This window comes from Macaca fascicularis, chromosome 20, assembly GCF_037993035.2.
Source record: "Macaca fascicularis isolate 582-1 chromosome 20, T2T-MFA8v1.1".
In the NCBI taxonomy this organism is placed as follows: Eukaryota; Metazoa; Chordata; class Mammalia; order Primates; family Cercopithecidae; genus Macaca; species Macaca fascicularis.
This window is the reverse complement of record NC_088394.1, coordinates 60,946,194-60,962,552: the sequence shown is the minus strand read 5'-3', so window position 1 is coordinate 60,962,552 and position 16,359 is coordinate 60,946,194. Positions and strand designations below refer to the sequence as shown.

The window sequence follows — 16,359 nt, the reverse complement described above, 5'->3', positions numbered from 1 at the left end:
TTTTGATTTTATAATTATTGTGACATACTTTAAAACAAAAACAGCTGTTTCCACCCTTGACTTCCTGAAGCCTACAATAGAGTTGAGTCTTTGCTCTCTGAGCATTTTGACATATCCTTAATTAAATGTCAACCTTTCCTCCCTGGTAATTGACTTTTTTTTTCTTTTTTCTTTTTAATTTTTTAAATAATTTCAACATTTATTTTTGATTCGGGGGTATATGTGTAGGTTTGTTAATGGTTATATTGTGTAGTGCTGAGGTTGGGGATATGCTTGATCCTGTCTCATTACAGGACATATATCCAAAGGAAAATCAATTTTATAAATATTTATGTAAAAATATATATCCAGAGGAAAATAAAAAGACACAAGCACTCAACTGTTCATCACAGCACTATTCACAATAGCAAATATTTTCTTTTTCGATGTCCTTTAATCTCCCTCTCTCAGACATTCAGGTGAGAAGCTACCTGGGACTCTCTCAGCCTCCCCTAGATGCCCAAATATCCACTAAATCCTACTGGGGCTTTCGTCATCATTTAGGATTCCATTTCCTCTGTCACCCCTGTACTTCACTCTCATCACCTCATGTATTTAAAAACAGCATCAAATCCTTAAGTTTCCTCTGCTCCTTCTTCTACTCTCTCTTCCTCAGACCATCTTGCCCATCATATGTTTTTGATCTCCTTGAGAGCTTGTATCCATTTATATGCTTCTCTGCTCAAAGCATTCCATGATTTCTCACTGGCTATAGGATGAAGGTCATGCTCTTACATATGAGAGCTTCCACAGTCTGTTCTCAGTGTGTAACAGCAGCATCAACAACAAAACCAATAGCAGTTATTGTTGGTTGCACTGCTTATATGTGTGAGTCACTACATTATGTATCTTAAACATTTATTATTTTATTGAATTCTCACAGATAACAAAAGAGTTAGGTACTATTAATATTCCAGTTCAGCCAGGTTCCTGCAATCCCAGCTACCCAGGAGGCTGAGGCAGGAGGATGACTTGAGCCCAGCAGTTCAAGACAAGCTGGGGAAACATAGTGAGATTCTATTTGGAAAAAATATATATATATTAATTCCATTTTAGAAGATAAACATGCTAAGGCTCAAAGAACTTAAATGGCTTTTCCATTATCATCTAGCTTATGTATAGCCAATTATGAAGTTGTACTTAGGACTTCCAAAACCCAAAACTCATACCCTTCATTTCTGTGGAATAATGCCTTGAATTATTAATGATCTTTTTTCCCACATGTGTGTTGTCATGCCAACTAAATAGTGAGCTCCCTCATGGAAGGAAAAAAAGTCTTTGATTATTTTTTTGACTCCTTTCCACATAGTGTTATCTGCTGAGGGCTCAGTTACTGAGCATCTCCTGACATTGAGGAGGTGTGTGAATATCTTTGGTTTTGTCACTGTGCCAGGGACTCATCATTCCATTTTTATGGGGAGCTGTGAAGTTAAGTGACATCGTGAATGAGCTCATGTTTATATACTGTGAACTGCCGCTCAGTGGGGGTCCCTCTTTCCTGAAAACAACATGATCTGGGATTAGAAGATCTGACTTCCAATATTGTCTCTTCCAGAAACTGGACATAGGCCATTTGTAAATTTCATCATTTGTAAATCTAGGCGATTAAACCTTCTGATATTCATAGTCTCTGCTATCTCTAATTATTCTTTGATTTTTGACCACCACTGAAGGCCTTCTGACATACTCATTTTGTAAATTTTTGTAAATCATAGCTTAGACCTCTAAGAGCAGAAAATCACCCATTTATGAAGGTCAGCATACTACCTGAATTAACGTAACCCATTATTGTTCTTTTCCGTTTGGGAGTTAGTCTAAGGGAGTGGTAAGGGAAGAGGCTTTGGAGTTCAGCAGACCCATTACAACAAGACTGTATCCTGGGCAAGTTACTTTACCTTACTACAACCTAGCAAAAGCCATTCTTCCTGTCTGCCACCTCACTTTGCCATAAATACAGCCCAATAATATTATGTGACTTTTTTTATCCTTTATTAGTAAAAAGTTAACTTAGTGGATGGGAGTGACTAAAATTTTATGCACAGCCTGGAGTCATTAAAATGAACTATTATGCACAGCCTGGAGTCATTAAAATATGGGAAAATGCCCTATTAGTAAATGGCCAAGCTTACTTTGTACATTGCATACTGGAATTCCGAGCCAAGCTAACTGAGAACCCCTGAAACTAAATAAACTAAACAGATTTACTAAAATATAGTTAACATTTTCTTTTTTCTTTTCTTTTCTTTTTTTTCTTTTTTCTTTTTTTCTTTTTTTTTTTTTTTTTTGAGACAGAGTCTCGCTCTGTCACCCAGGCTGGAGTGCAGTGGTGTGATCTCAGCTAACTGCAGCCTCCACTTCCCGGGTTCAAGAGATTCTCATGCTTCAGCCTCCAAAGTAACTGGGATTATAGGTGTGTGCCTCCATCCCCAGCTAGTTTTTGTACGTTTTTCAGTAGAGATGGGATTTCGCCATGTTGGCCAGGCTGGTCTTGAACTCCTGGCCTCAAATGATCCACCCAGCTTGGCCTCCCAAAGTGCTGGGATTACAGGAGTAAGCCACTGCACCAGGCTGCATTTTTCTTTAAATAAAGACAAACTGATTTTTAGGTCTGTACATGATCTTGATAAATTTAAATACACTTGAACGTATTTAATATTTCATATGCAAAAATCTGGCAAAGTTTTGATACATTTGTGACTTTCTGAGTAGTTTGGGAGCAAGGCAAACTCACTTTCCAAATGCAGTTCCATAAATATTCAGAAGATGGGTGATTGTAGTAAATGTGGAGAAATATGCATCACGTTATTATACTTCTCAGTCAAATATGCTAAACAACCCTTTCATTCATTGTACTGAATAAGGAATTCCAACGTGGCAAAGTTATTTCTATAAAAGATTCGTGTACAAAGTTTCAAAAGTAAATTTGATTAGAAAGAAAATCTAGCTTAAGTAATTCATTGAGAAGCTTGCTTTAAATATAGTATGGAGAAAATATTCAAATATTAAGCTGCTCTGAATGTCTTAGTCTAATTGCCTCATTTGCATTCTGCTTAGGTATTCCATCGATCGTCACACTGACCTCGACAGATTTTTCACTATTAATCCAGAGGATGGTTTTATTAAAACTACAAAACCTCTGGATAGAGAGGAAACAGCCTGGCTCAACATCACTGTCTTTGCAGCAGAAATCCGTAAGTATTCTTCTCAGGGTTTTGATTCTGCTTTACCAAGTATTATTGCTTCAGACTCTATATTCTGGGAAATAAAATAGCTGAGATAGACTAACGTTTTTGGTTTTAAACAGATTTTTCAGTCTTTAAAATGTGTTTTTGGTTATCTCTCTAGGAAGACACATAGGCAAAGGGAAATGTTTTTGCTTTTTCTGACAGAACTGGGTATAGACTTGGCGAGAGAGCCGGCAGCCTTCAGGAGTTTGAAACTCATAACAATCACTAAAAGATTTCCCACTCCATCTAGTCACTAGTCTTTGCCGAACCCAGAAAAGCAAAGTCCTTAGGTCCAAGGTTTGTGGCTTCTTGTTCATCTATAGACAACACCTCAAACTTAATCATGCATCAAGCTGATCAGTCATTAAGCCTGATTTCTGGACCCTGCCCCAGAGCCTCTGATTCAGTAGGTCTGGGATAGGGCCTGAGAATTTTTGTTTCCAACATGTTCCCAGATGGTTTTAATGCTTTTCTGAGGACTCCCACATTTAAGAACCACTTTGATAGATTACTGTCTGGGGATCAGGCTCCATGATAAGCCTTTAGAACTAAAGCTCAGCATCATAGTCAGCAAACGTGGAAAAGTGTTTTAGCTCTTACTGGTCTTAACATCGATATTTATTCCAAGACATGCCTCTCCCACTGTACTTAGCACCCTTCTGCTCTTACATAGATTCTGCGACAAGAATATCTTTCCCTGCACGGTCCAAATGGGTCGCTGGAGCTTACTCTTTCCCAAGAATATGCTTGGACGAATGTGTATTTCTCCTTGACCTTTCTTGACTGTCTGCATTCTCTCTTCCCAGACAATCGGCATCAGGAAGCCAAAGTCCCAGTGGCCATTAGGATCCTTGATGTCAACGATAATGCTCCCAAGTTTGCTGCCCCTTATGAAGGTTTCATCTGTGAGAGTGATCAGACCAAGCCACTTTCCAACCAGGTAATCCTGCTTTCTCTATTTCTGGCTAGGAGCAATGCACTTGGAAATAGAGTGTGTTTTTTAAAGCATCACCTGGAGATACCAACCACTGCCCAAAAAGGTTTCAGAGCCATGGTTTGGCTCTGAAGCTATATTCTCTAATTAAAATCAGACTTTCTAGCCAGCCAGGAATTTTTGAATAAATGATGTGCCAAAGTCAGCATGATTTATTTATGGGCCACCTTTCTCTTTCAGCCAATTGTTACAATTAGTGCAGATGACAAGGATGACACAGCCAACGGACCAAGATTTATCTTCAGCCTACCCCCTGAAATCATTCACAATCCAAATTTCACAGTCAGAGACAACCGAGGTTCGTACTAAGGTTCCTATGCATTCAGAGAAGTAGAACTGGAAAACAAATGGCGTTTATATTGCATAGCACAAGTATTTTCACTAATCATTATAATGTCTTCCTGTTGAAGAACAAACCGGAAATAATAATGCCACCTCTGTTCGGAAACATGGGCTCATTTGATGCATGTGAATAAGTGAGTCTAATTTTATTTTACTTTTTTTGGCTTTGATATTCATGAAGCAGTGGGAAAACTAAGAGCAGAAGCTTACAGGGTCAATATGCAAACAACTCCATTTATCTTTTTTTTCAAGAGGTTGATAAACCCTTGGGGGAAGGATGGCTTTATGAATATTGATATCAAGTAAAGCATTAAAAGAGATTAGTTCAACTTTGTAAGGCAATTTAATCTTTCAGCTGGCCTTCCCTTCCAAGCACAGTTTTAATGCAGTGTGTCTGGGAACAGAGCTTGATATCTAAAAGTAGTTGCAGAATTGTTGCCTGAACGGCATGAAACAAAGCATTGTTTGTCCGTTATAAAAATGGCAAAATTTAATATGATTTCTGCTTCCCCTTTCATTAGTTAACGAGGTCTAGGCTTGCAGATTATTAGAAATTGATGTTTTTGTTTATGTAGTCCCAGACCTGATGCAGTCCCTAGATAAAGTTGGTGGAAGAGCCAGGAATGATGAATATATGTAAATATTTTTTATTCTTATCCACACTGTTTTTCTCTGTGCATTACTTGGTAGTGAAATTGCCCATTTAAGTTTGTGATGGTGCAGGCCTGTGGAAACAGAGAGACAGAGGCCACCATTTAACATGGGAGTGAAAGGAGGAATACCGATTGCTATATTCATGCAATCTATGCTAGCCATGTGCTAGGCCATAGGTTGATTGCTCTCCCAGTGACTAAGAACAGGCTTAAAGAATCTTAAACTTTCTAGTAAGTATTATTACTTTCCCCATTACTGATATCGCTATCATCAGTACCATAAATACCAGTTGCTGTGCTCCACGACCCATGCCAAGATCCTTTCCACATTCTGTCCACTTAATTTTCCTAACACCACCATAGGTAGGCATTATTGTCACCCTCATTCCATACATGAGAAAAATGAGGCACAGAATCATTAAATGATTTGTCTCAAATCAATCAACCAAATAGAAGTTACAGCTGGGTTTAAACCCAGGCTTTCAGAGGCCGGATGCTATAGCCTTAACCACTGAATCCTTCCGTGTTGATGATTAAAGCAGACAGGTGCTGTCAGGCCTCTGAGCCCAAGCCAAGCCATCGCATCCCCTGTGACTTGCACGTATATGCCCAGTGGCCTGAAGTAACTGAAGAACCACAAAAGAAGTGCAAATGCCCTGCCCAGCCTTAACTGATGACATTCCACCACAAAAGAAGTGAAAATGGCCAGTCCTTGCCTTAAGTGATAACATTATCTCATGAAATTCCTTTTCCTGGCTCATCCTGGCTCAAAAAGCTCCCCCACTGAGCACCTTGTGACCCCCACTCCTGCCCGCCAGAGAGCAACCCCCCTTTGACTGCAATTTTCCTTTACCTACCCAAATCCTATAAAACAGCCCCACCCTTATCTCCCTTCGCTCACTCTCTTTTCGTTCTCAGCCCGCCTGCACCCGCGATGGCTTGGCTTGGGCTCAGAGGCCTGACAGGTGCACCCCATGCTACTTGGATTTTGAGAGTCTGTGATTTGATTTACTTTATTATTTCTTGAACTTACATGAGTATTTAATTATGGGGCCTTATAAGTCAAGCACTCACCAAATGAGATGATGAGGCAAAATGTCCTAGGTGTTACGATAGCCTTTTCTCTCCCAATGCCTTGCTTTCTCTAATGAACTTGCTCTTAAGAACTGAAGTGTGAAGGAAGTTATATGTAGAAAAATGTGTTTTAAAAGAAGCCTACGAAACAACCCCTGATTCAATTTGTAAATGATTCCCATCATTTTAAAACAGAAATGTTACTTAGCACGCATTAAGTTTGTATTTACACTAGGATTTTTCTGTTACTTTTTGGCTTTGGTGAATGTGCACTTGTAAGTCTCTGAAGGAGATAATTCTGCAAAGCACTAACGTAAATGGATAGCTCTCAACCAGAAACACACACACCTCATGGGACACACATATGTAATATAGGAATTCATTTTGTAATGATAGTTTTCTCTAAAACAGGGAAACTCGGGCACACAGTGAACATCGAAAAGTGTGTACTGAGCTGAATTGAACAGAGTGGCACTAATCGTGTTTGCATAATGCTTTCTAAGATGTGTATACTTCTGCATTTGAATTTATGAAAAGCCCTGTGTTCACTCTTAGAATTTTCTGCATTCTCAAATTTGTTTCCAGTTCCACCTTGAACTGACAGACGGCTGTATTTTTTCAGCTTAGGCTTATATCAGTTTTCTGACAAAGAAATGCTTGTAACAATATATTGCATAATGGATTTAGTTTTAACAATAGTGAAGAGATTGATTCAGTTGTCCAGAAAACTCAGATGTTCTCATATGACTCTTAGCTGCCATCTTTTGTCTAGCTTCTCAAATATTTGTGGTCAATCTTTTATCTGTGTTGACGCAATTCTCAACTGACATTGGAGGTCTAACTCCTGGGGCTGTATTCCTAGCAATATTACTGTTTATCATGGGACACCTATAAACAGAACCTTTACTAAGCTTTCCCTGCTGTGATAACTTTGCCTCCATCACCTGCCCTGTACGTTTTCTTTTTATTTGTGCAATCATATTGAGTTGTTGTTAACCTCTGAAAACATTATACTAAGACATATTGTTCTCTAGGAAGTTATAAGTATTTTAGTTTGTCACAATACTTTGCGGATACCATCTATATTTTTCAAGGGGATTATATAACCCTAGATGAGCCAATCTATGGAACAATTCGTCTCCCCTGCCCTCTCCTATAAGAGACTAATACCACTGTTGAGCAACCATTTTTGCAGGAAATTGCTACTTTTTAAGAAAAATTACTTTATTAACTATGGCAAACAGTTAATGAAAACTCCCATGTTTAAAGCTATTATAGAACCTTAAAGCAAATACAGTCCTATAATTATCATTTAATAGAGTTTCTTTCTACTAGCTCCTAAAAGTAATTACATATTGAAGTAATCCAAAAGGAGTAATCACATTCCACATCCTATTAATAGCCTACTGAGTTACCAAATTTCTCGGCTGAGACTGCTTTCCATAGAAAACATGAGATAATGGTTTATATCATGCTGAGTAAAAGCATCAAGTCTCTTTCTCCTTGAGTGTTTACTTCCATTATGCCATGTAAATAATCAGTATTGTGTTTGCCTAAACTCCGGCATAAGCGTTCGGCGTTTTTAGAAATATAAAGGAAAAGCCATCTTAATACACACAAGCTTTTTATTTCATTTTATCTTATTCCATTCTGCAGCCTGAGCTTCAAAGCCGACTCAGCAGGCAGCAGGAAAGTAGAACACTGGATGATTCTTCAACATTTAAGTCCATCTTGGGCTATTAATATCAGGAATGGTGCTGTTCGGGCAGATGAAGAGCTGGTTCGCCCAGGTTTTGAGATGCATTTACTTTGAAAATATCAGGCATGTGGCATCTCTTAAATCACAAGAAATATGTAATGGATGAGAAAAGTGCAAAGAAAAAAAGAAGACTGAGATCATATCTCTCCTCTATGTAGCTCTTAACTGGTTTATAAAAAACCTTCTCATGTCATTGTTTCACCTAATTCTTCAAACAGCTGCACAGGGCAGGCAGGTGGTGTATTTTTATCCAATTTTAAGATAAAGAAAGAATATGAGACATCAGAAGGGTCAGTGATTTGCCCAAGGTCACACAGCAATAAGTGCAAAAACTAAATCTAAATATTTGGAGGGCCCTGTTGGTTGTACACGGCAAATGGTAAAATGAATATAAAGCTCGTGTCTCTTCTAGTAAATTCATTTCAAAAAGTCTTTGTTTATCTCATTGTCAATAATAACAATCCTCAGAAGAGGCAAATTCTGAAATTTAATTTATGGATTAATCTAGGATTCCAGGGAATGTGTGAACAGCGGAGGACAAAGTTCTTCAATTTTCACTTTCATCACAGCCATAATAATTGTAGTAAAATATATTGGCAAAGAAGTTTATAATTTGCTTCTATTACATAATTAATACCTATTTCTTGCAGGGAAATTGAAAAATACAAACCAGCAAAAATGATATTAAAACAATAAAATAAGTTGATAATAGACTACCCAGAAATAGTCACTGCTATTTATATATCCTTTTTTTGCATACATTTCTTTTCTTAAGAAAAAAAGAAATAGAAAAGCAACTGTTAAATACATGTCCACTTGTTTTCTCACTTAATAGTATGTGATACAAATCAGTATATTTATGTCAATATTTTCAAGTTGTCTTTCTAACTTCAACTATGAGGATATATAATATCAGTTGACTGTAAGTACGTACATTGTTTTCCACACTTTCGTCAAATATCTAATTATGCTTTCAGGATAAATTCCTAGAGTGCTTTGGGAGGCCGAGGCGGGTGGATTGCCTGAGCTCAGGAGTTTAAGACCAGTCTGGGCAATACGGTGAAACCCCGTCTCTACTAAAATACCAAAAATTAGCCGGGCATGCCGGCATGAGCCTGTAGTCCCAGCTACTCGGGAGGCTGAGGCAAGAGAATTGCTTGAACCCGGGAGGTGGAGGTTGCAGTGAGCTGAGATCGCACCACTGCGCTCCAGATTGGGTGACTGCTTTCCATAGAAAACTTGAGATAATGGTTTATATCATGCTGAGTAAAAGCATCAAGTCTAGACTGGGTGACAGTCTGGAGTGCAACAAACAACAAACAAATAAAGGAAATTCCTAGAGTGGAATTACTGGATCAAAAGCTATTGCTACTTAATTAATAAACTGTTCATCAGAAATGTTATACCATTTTTAATACCATTAGTAAAACAGGTGAGGTTTTATTTTCTCACATGCAAGTCAATTCTAGTTAGTATTACTCTTTTTAATCATTGACAGTTTGGTAAGTTAGATGTAACATTTTAGGTTCCAGTTACTTTCATCACTTAAAGCCAGATGTTTTTAATAATTATTAATCAGTTCTTCTTTTATTCTTATACACTGGCTGTTTATGTCCTTTGCCCACCTCTCAAATTATATATTTGTCTGTTTGCAATTGATTTGTGAAGGCTGTTCATCTATTAATGCTATTCACCTTTGACCCACCTTCCATTCTGCATAGACTTTCCTAATGTTTTAATGTTCTTTTAATTCTGATTCTGCTGTGTTCTTAAGTATAGATGTTACACTTTTTGTATCAGTTTTTCTCTATTTACTATTATCCTTAGCAAGGTGTTCTTCACCCAAAATTGGTATCAACATTAACCTATCTTTTCTTCTTCTCTTATATATCTTTTCCCCCCACTAGTTGGCCATTTTAAAAATATTATTTATGAAATATTTAGTCATGTCCAACTGCTTTGTAACACTATCTTTATTGTCTTCTAAATTTTTTGTGATTAGATTTTTTTAAACTTTCTATTCTTCCCATTTTGTCTATTTACTCTGGTATCATTTTTCTTTGATAATTTTATACATACATATGTTGAAACCCGACAGATGCTATCTGTACATTATTTTTATTTTATTACTATTTTACAGATCTTGCTTTTTTTATTCTTTCTGATATAACTTAGAATTATTTTTCAGGTGCCAGACAGGTACTTTTGTGAATCTTATTGAGTTTATCTTAAATTTATGGATCAATTTAAGAAGAACTAAAATTTTAAAAATATTTTTCCCATCTCCTTTGATTACGATCAGGAAGTCTTTGTAGTTTTCTTCATTTTTGTACCATGCATTTCTTATTGAGTTTATAGTTAGCTACTTTACATTTTGGAAGCTATTATAAAGTAATTTTTAAATAATATTTTCTATTATTTTTCTGACTTTTGAGATTTCAACTCAGTATTTTATGTGATTCTATTTTCTATCCTTTTAAACCATACCACTGCCACTGTACTTCTTTTCTTTTTTTCTTTTTATTTTTTAATGGATTGCCCTAGAGTTTGAGCTATACATTTACAATTAATCCAAGTCTGCTGTCAAATAACACTATACCACTTCACAGGTAGTACAAGTACCTTATAGTAAGAAATTAGTCACAATTTCTCCCTCGTGTTCCTTATATCATTGCTATCACTTATTTCACTCATAAATAAGCGTGTGTGTGTGTGTGTGTGTGTGTGTGTGTGTGTGTGTATGTGTGTGTGTTTCAGCACCACATAACAATGTCTCGGACAGCAGCAGACCACATATACAAAAATGTTCCAATAAGATTATAATGGAGCTGAAAAATGCCTATCATCTAGTATTTACTACAACTACACTTTTAAACATTATTTTACAGTGTACTCATTCTATTTATCAAAATTAAGTTCACTTTAAAACAGCTTCAGGCAGGTCCTTCAGGAGGTATTCCAGAAGAAGGCCTTCTTGTCATAGAAGACAACAGCTCCATGTGTGTTACTACCCCTGAAAAACCCTGCAGTGAGACAAGATGTGGAGGTGGAAGACTGTGATGCTGATAATCCTGATCCTGTGTAGGCATAAGCTAATATGTGGGTTTATGTCTTAGTTTTTAACAAAATGGTTTTTTTTTTGAGATGGAGTCTCGCTCTGTCGCCTAGGCTGGAGTGCAGTGGTGCGATCTCGGCTCACTGCAGCCTCTGCCTCCTGAGTTCTAGTGATTCTCCTGCCTCAGCCTCCCAGGTAGCTGGGATTACAGGCGCCCGCCACCACACCCAGCTAATTTTTTTTTTTTTTTGGTATTTTTAGTAGAGACAGGGTTTCACCATGTTGGTCAGGCTGGTCTCGAACTCCTGACTTCAGGTAATCCATCCGCCTTGGCCTCCCAAAGTGCTAGGATTTCAGGCGTGAGCCACTGTGCTCAGCCAACAAAAATGTTTAAAAGGTAAAATAATAATAATAATAAAACTTAAGGTTGATTTATGCCTAATGTAAATGATGAGTTAATGGCTGCAGTACACCAACACGGCACATGTATACATATATAACAAACTTGCACGTTGTGCACATGTACTGTAGAACTTAAAGTATAATAAAAAATCAATAAATTTTTATAAGTTTAGTGTAGCCTAAGTGTACAGTGTTTATAAAGTCTACAGTAGTGTAAGGTAACGTCCTAGGCCTGCACGTTCACTCACTCAGTGACTCACCCACTTCCTGTCCCAAACACTCCATTCATATTAAGTGCCCTATACAGGCATACCATTTTTTATCTTTTATGCCATATTTTTACTGTATCTTTTCTATGTTTCAACACACAAATATTTACTCTTGTGTTATAATTGCCTACAGTATTCAATAGAGTAACATACTGTATAGGATTGCAGCCTAGGAGCATTAGGCTATGCCATATAGGGTATATGTGTAGTAAGCTAAACCATCTATGTTTGTCTAAGTACACTATGTTTGCAGGAGGAAATTTCCTAACAATGCATTTCTCAGGATGCTTCCCTGTCACTAAGGGACTCATCACTGTATATATGAATAAGCATACCTAATCAAATACATTGTTGCAGTTATTACTGTGAACAAATTATGTGTTAGATCAATTAAAATATAAGAAAAATAATCTTCATCACTTATTCCTTCTTCCACGCTCTTCCTTTCTCTCTATATATCCAGATTTCTGACCCATGTTCTCTAAAGAACTTATTTTAACATTTCTTACAAGGCAGGCCTACTGGCAACAATTTTTTTTTCCATTTTTGCTAGTCTGAAAAAGTATTTCTCTTTCACTTTTAAAGGATAATTCTGGTAGTTAGAGAATTCCAGGTTGGTGAATTTTTTCTCTCAATACTTTAATTATTTCACTTTATTCTCTTTTTCCTGGCATGATTTCGGAGAAGCTGGATGTAATTCTTTTTTTTTTTTTTGAGACGGAGTCTCGCTCTGTCGCCCAGGCTGGAGTGCAGCGGCGCGATCTCGGCTCACTGCAAGCTCCGCCTCCCGGGTTCACGCCATTCTCCTGCCTCAGCCTCCCGAGTAGCTGGGACTACAGGCGCCCACAACCGCGCCGGCTAATTTTTTTTTGTATTTTTAGTAGAGACGGGGTTTCACCGTGGTCTCGATCTCCTGACCTTGTGATCCGCCCGCCTCGGCCTCCCAAAGTGCTGGGATTACAGGCGTGATGGATGTAATTCTTATCTTTGTTCCTCTATGGGTAAGGTGGGTTTTTTTCTCCCGACCTCTTTCAGCATTTTTTTAAATCCTTGATTTTTCTGTAGTTTGAATATGATATGACTAGGTGTAGGGACTTTCTTTTTGGCATTGATTCAACTTGATGTTCTCTGAGCTTTCTGCACCTGTAGTTTGGTATCTGACATTAATTTGGAGAAATTCTGTCATAAATGTTTAAAATAGTTCTTCTGTTTAGTTCTCTCTTCTCTTACTGGTATTATCATCACATATATATTACACCTTTTTTAGTTCCATAGTTCTTGGATATTCTGGGGTATTATTTTTTTCAGTCTTTTGTCTCTTTGCTTTACAGTTTTAGAGATTTTTATTGATCTGTCCTCAAGCCCAGAGATTCTTTCCTCAGTTGTGTCCAGTCTACTAATGAGCGCATTGAAGGCATTCTCTATTTCTGTTGGTGTTTTAACCTCCAGCATTTCTTTTGGCTCTTTCTTAGAATTTCCATCTCTCTGCTACATCGCCCATCTATTCTTGAATGTTGTCCACTTTATCCATTAAAGACCTTAGCATATTAATCACAGTTGTTTTAAATTTCCAGCCAGATAATTCCAACATCTCTGACATATGTGTGCCTGGTTTTGATATTTTCTCTGTCTCTTCAAATTGTAGGATTTTTTTGTTTTGCCTTTTAGTATGCCTTGTAATTTTTTTCTTCATAACGGAAATGGTGTTCTGGGTAACAGGAACTGCTATAAATAAGCATTTAACAATGTGATAGTAAGTTAAGGAAGGGCTAGTATTCCATAGTCCTATGACTGGGTCTCAGTTTTTAGTAAGATTGTGCCTCTGAACTGTAAACTTCAGAAGTGCTCCTTAGTTGTTTTTTTCTCGCTCCTTTGCTGGGACAGGATACCTGGGGTGGCCTAGAGTTGGAAGTTTCTTTTCCTCAGGTCAGTTAGTCTCTGATAAAATCCCAGAAGATTGGGCTTCCTTTAAAAGTTTTTTCTAAGATCGGACCTTGTTAAGAACAGAATGCTCTGGTGTATTTCAAAATGGTTCCTTTTTTCCTCCCCCTACTGATAGCATGAGGGATTTTTTTCTCTGATATTCACTGTGAGAACCAGGTAGAATTCCTAGAGGTAAAAATTACAAAAGTGTGCATGTGCATATGTGTGGCGGGGGTCGGGGGGGAGGTCCTGTGACTGGGTTCCCCTAGAGTTTTTAATTTCTCCATGCTGGGCCTCTATCAATTTGTCAATTACAGTTCAGGTTTTTCTACCCCAGCACTGGTTCCTGAGGAAGTTTTTGCTTGTTGGTTCCTAACCTCGTAAGTTCGATTCTCTGTATCTACTTGTCTGTCTCCAGTTTGGGGACAGCTCTTTGCCCTGTAAACTCAATTCTCTTATGAATCTAGGAAAAGTTGTTTATATTCTAGTTTGTCTGTTTTTTTATTTGGATGGAGAGGTGACTTCCAAGCTTCTTAGGTATCAGACTGGACTGAATCTGGTCTAATTTTATTTTCTTAGTATTTTTAGTATAACTATTTTATTTATTTATTATTGGGCATTATTACAAAGTGATAAAACTTAGCTGATTTTCCTGGGTTTTCTAGAGCAATAACTACATAAAAATTAATGGCAATTTGTTTCATCTTTTAAAATACTTGTTTTTCATCTAATTGCATAGATTGACACTTTTCAAGTATGTGCTATATCATAACAATAGTAATGACCACTCTTGGTTTACTTGTTACTTTAATAGGGAAATTAGTTCTTGAGTTTCATCATTAAACATCATACTGTGTGTTAGATTAAAATTAAGATTTGTGTTTTGGGGTGTGTGTGTGTGTGTGAGAGAGAGAGAGAGAGAGAGAAAGACAGAGAGAGAAAATTTTACATTGTTGTGTTACTAAAAAATAAATGTTTAATGTTTATCACAATTTTTTGATTCTAACAAGAAGACAGTATAGTTTTGTCTGCAGACCTAATGACCTGGTAATTATAAATGCAATATTCTAATATTAACTTCATAATTTAATTTTCAAACCTCTTATTCCAAACAATAATTATTTGATAAGGTACAGAGGAAAAAGCAAGGCCTAGAGATTAAAGGCTTGGCTTTGCTCTTCATCTCTAAAGGGGGAACAATTTTAATATTAATATCTGAATATTTGATATATAATTAATCCTAATAATAATTTATAAAACAGTTGTAAATTATTACACCATGTGAATCAAGCTGCCAATTTGAGAGATAAAGGCACTGACATACTAAAAACTAGTACCAAAATTGGAATACATCCCAGGATCTCAGAACCCCAGGGCTACTTGCTTTACAATGGGCCATCTCAATTAGAATTGAGGGTTTATCAGATCACGGGGTTACATGGCTATCAGAACGTTCTTCTGTCACTTGAGCAGCAAAGGAAAATTTTAGGAGTTTTCAATGAGTTTCTATTATAACAACAACAAAAATACTCGGGATTTTCAAGTAAATCAATTTTAAGAGTAGCCTTTTGTATACCATGAAGCCCCTTCCCTATTTGATTTGGCCTTCTCTGTCCCTGATGCTTCTTCTCTAGTTAGTGTCAGTGTGGCTTTCATCAGATTCTAGATATTTCTTAAGCTCCCTATGACAGCCTCTTCTTTCCATCCTTCTATAATCATAAAGAGATGAGTACCAGGAAGCATCCTAAAAGAAGGCTTTCACAGTGAATATGAATCTGGTATCAGGGAATCCCGAAAAGCACATCCAGCAAAGTTAGTTATACTGTGAAAGCACAACTAATTTTGATAGTGACCATGAATGGAGTTACCCATAGAGAAGCTGTAACTACGTGGTGACCTCCAAACAGGTCTGTCTGACTCCAGCCTGACCCCCACTTCACTCAATCCTCAATTTAAAAAAACCCGACAATGCCTCTCTCTCTCTTTTTAAAAATTCTTTCCTGCCTCTCCATTTCCTATATATTTAACTGAAACTCCATGGCTTAGTGAGCAAGACATTCCATGCTTTACTCCTTGCACACTTTACCTCTACCATCTCGTTTCTCTTGCTACCTTAAATCTTAAGATTCAGAAACTTGAAACCATGTCAAGTTTCTGAAATATGCCATGCTCTCACATGTCCATGTGCAGGGAATTTACTCCCCATGTCTATCCCTCCTCCTTTAAGTCTCACTGTACATAAAGTCATCTCTTAGGTGAAGTCTGGCCTAACATCTCAAGACCATTTGGGCTGCTTCTTCCTAGTGCTCCAGGAATACTGCTCTCACCTCAATTTTTCTTATCACTCTGATTTCTAATCATATAATACATTTCCCTATCTCCCACTAGAATCTGAGCTCTGTGAGGGCAGTATCCCAACATTTAAGAAAAATGGGTTGACTAAATGCATAAATTAAAAGTAAAGGAGTGAATGAGAAAACACTTCATAACATATAATCTTCTTCAAAAATTTTAGGAATTAGTTACTATTATGGAAAAAATGAATCTGTCATGAAACAAGCTCCAGGATGAAAAAGAGAACAAATTTGATGCCAGAATATTCCAAAGAACTCAGTACCCCAT

General features: G+C 37.2%; 1 protein-coding gene and 1 long non-coding RNA gene across 7 annotated transcripts in view; one reads left to right on the top strand and one right to left on the bottom strand.

Moving 5' to 3' along the window:
- LOC123570529 (uncharacterized) overlaps positions 1–16,359 on the bottom strand; it is a 450,649-nt gene that overhangs the window by 70,817 nt on the left and 363,473 nt on the right. The gene's annotated exons all lie outside the window — the stretch shown is intronic.
- The window catches only part of CDH11 (cadherin 11), a 182,109-nt gene that overhangs the window by 152,907 nt on the left and 12,843 nt on the right, over positions 1–16,359 (top strand). For all 4 annotated transcript variants that reach the window (XM_065536991.1, XM_065536993.1, XM_065536994.1 and 1 more), the window contains 3 exons: positions 3,094–3,230; positions 4,073–4,206; positions 4,441–4,558. In XM_065536991.1, coding sequence (XP_065393063.1) covers positions 3,094–3,230; positions 4,073–4,206; positions 4,441–4,558 — 389 coding nt within the window. The remainder of the gene's footprint in view (positions 1–3,093; positions 3,231–4,072; positions 4,207–4,440; positions 4,559–16,359) is intronic.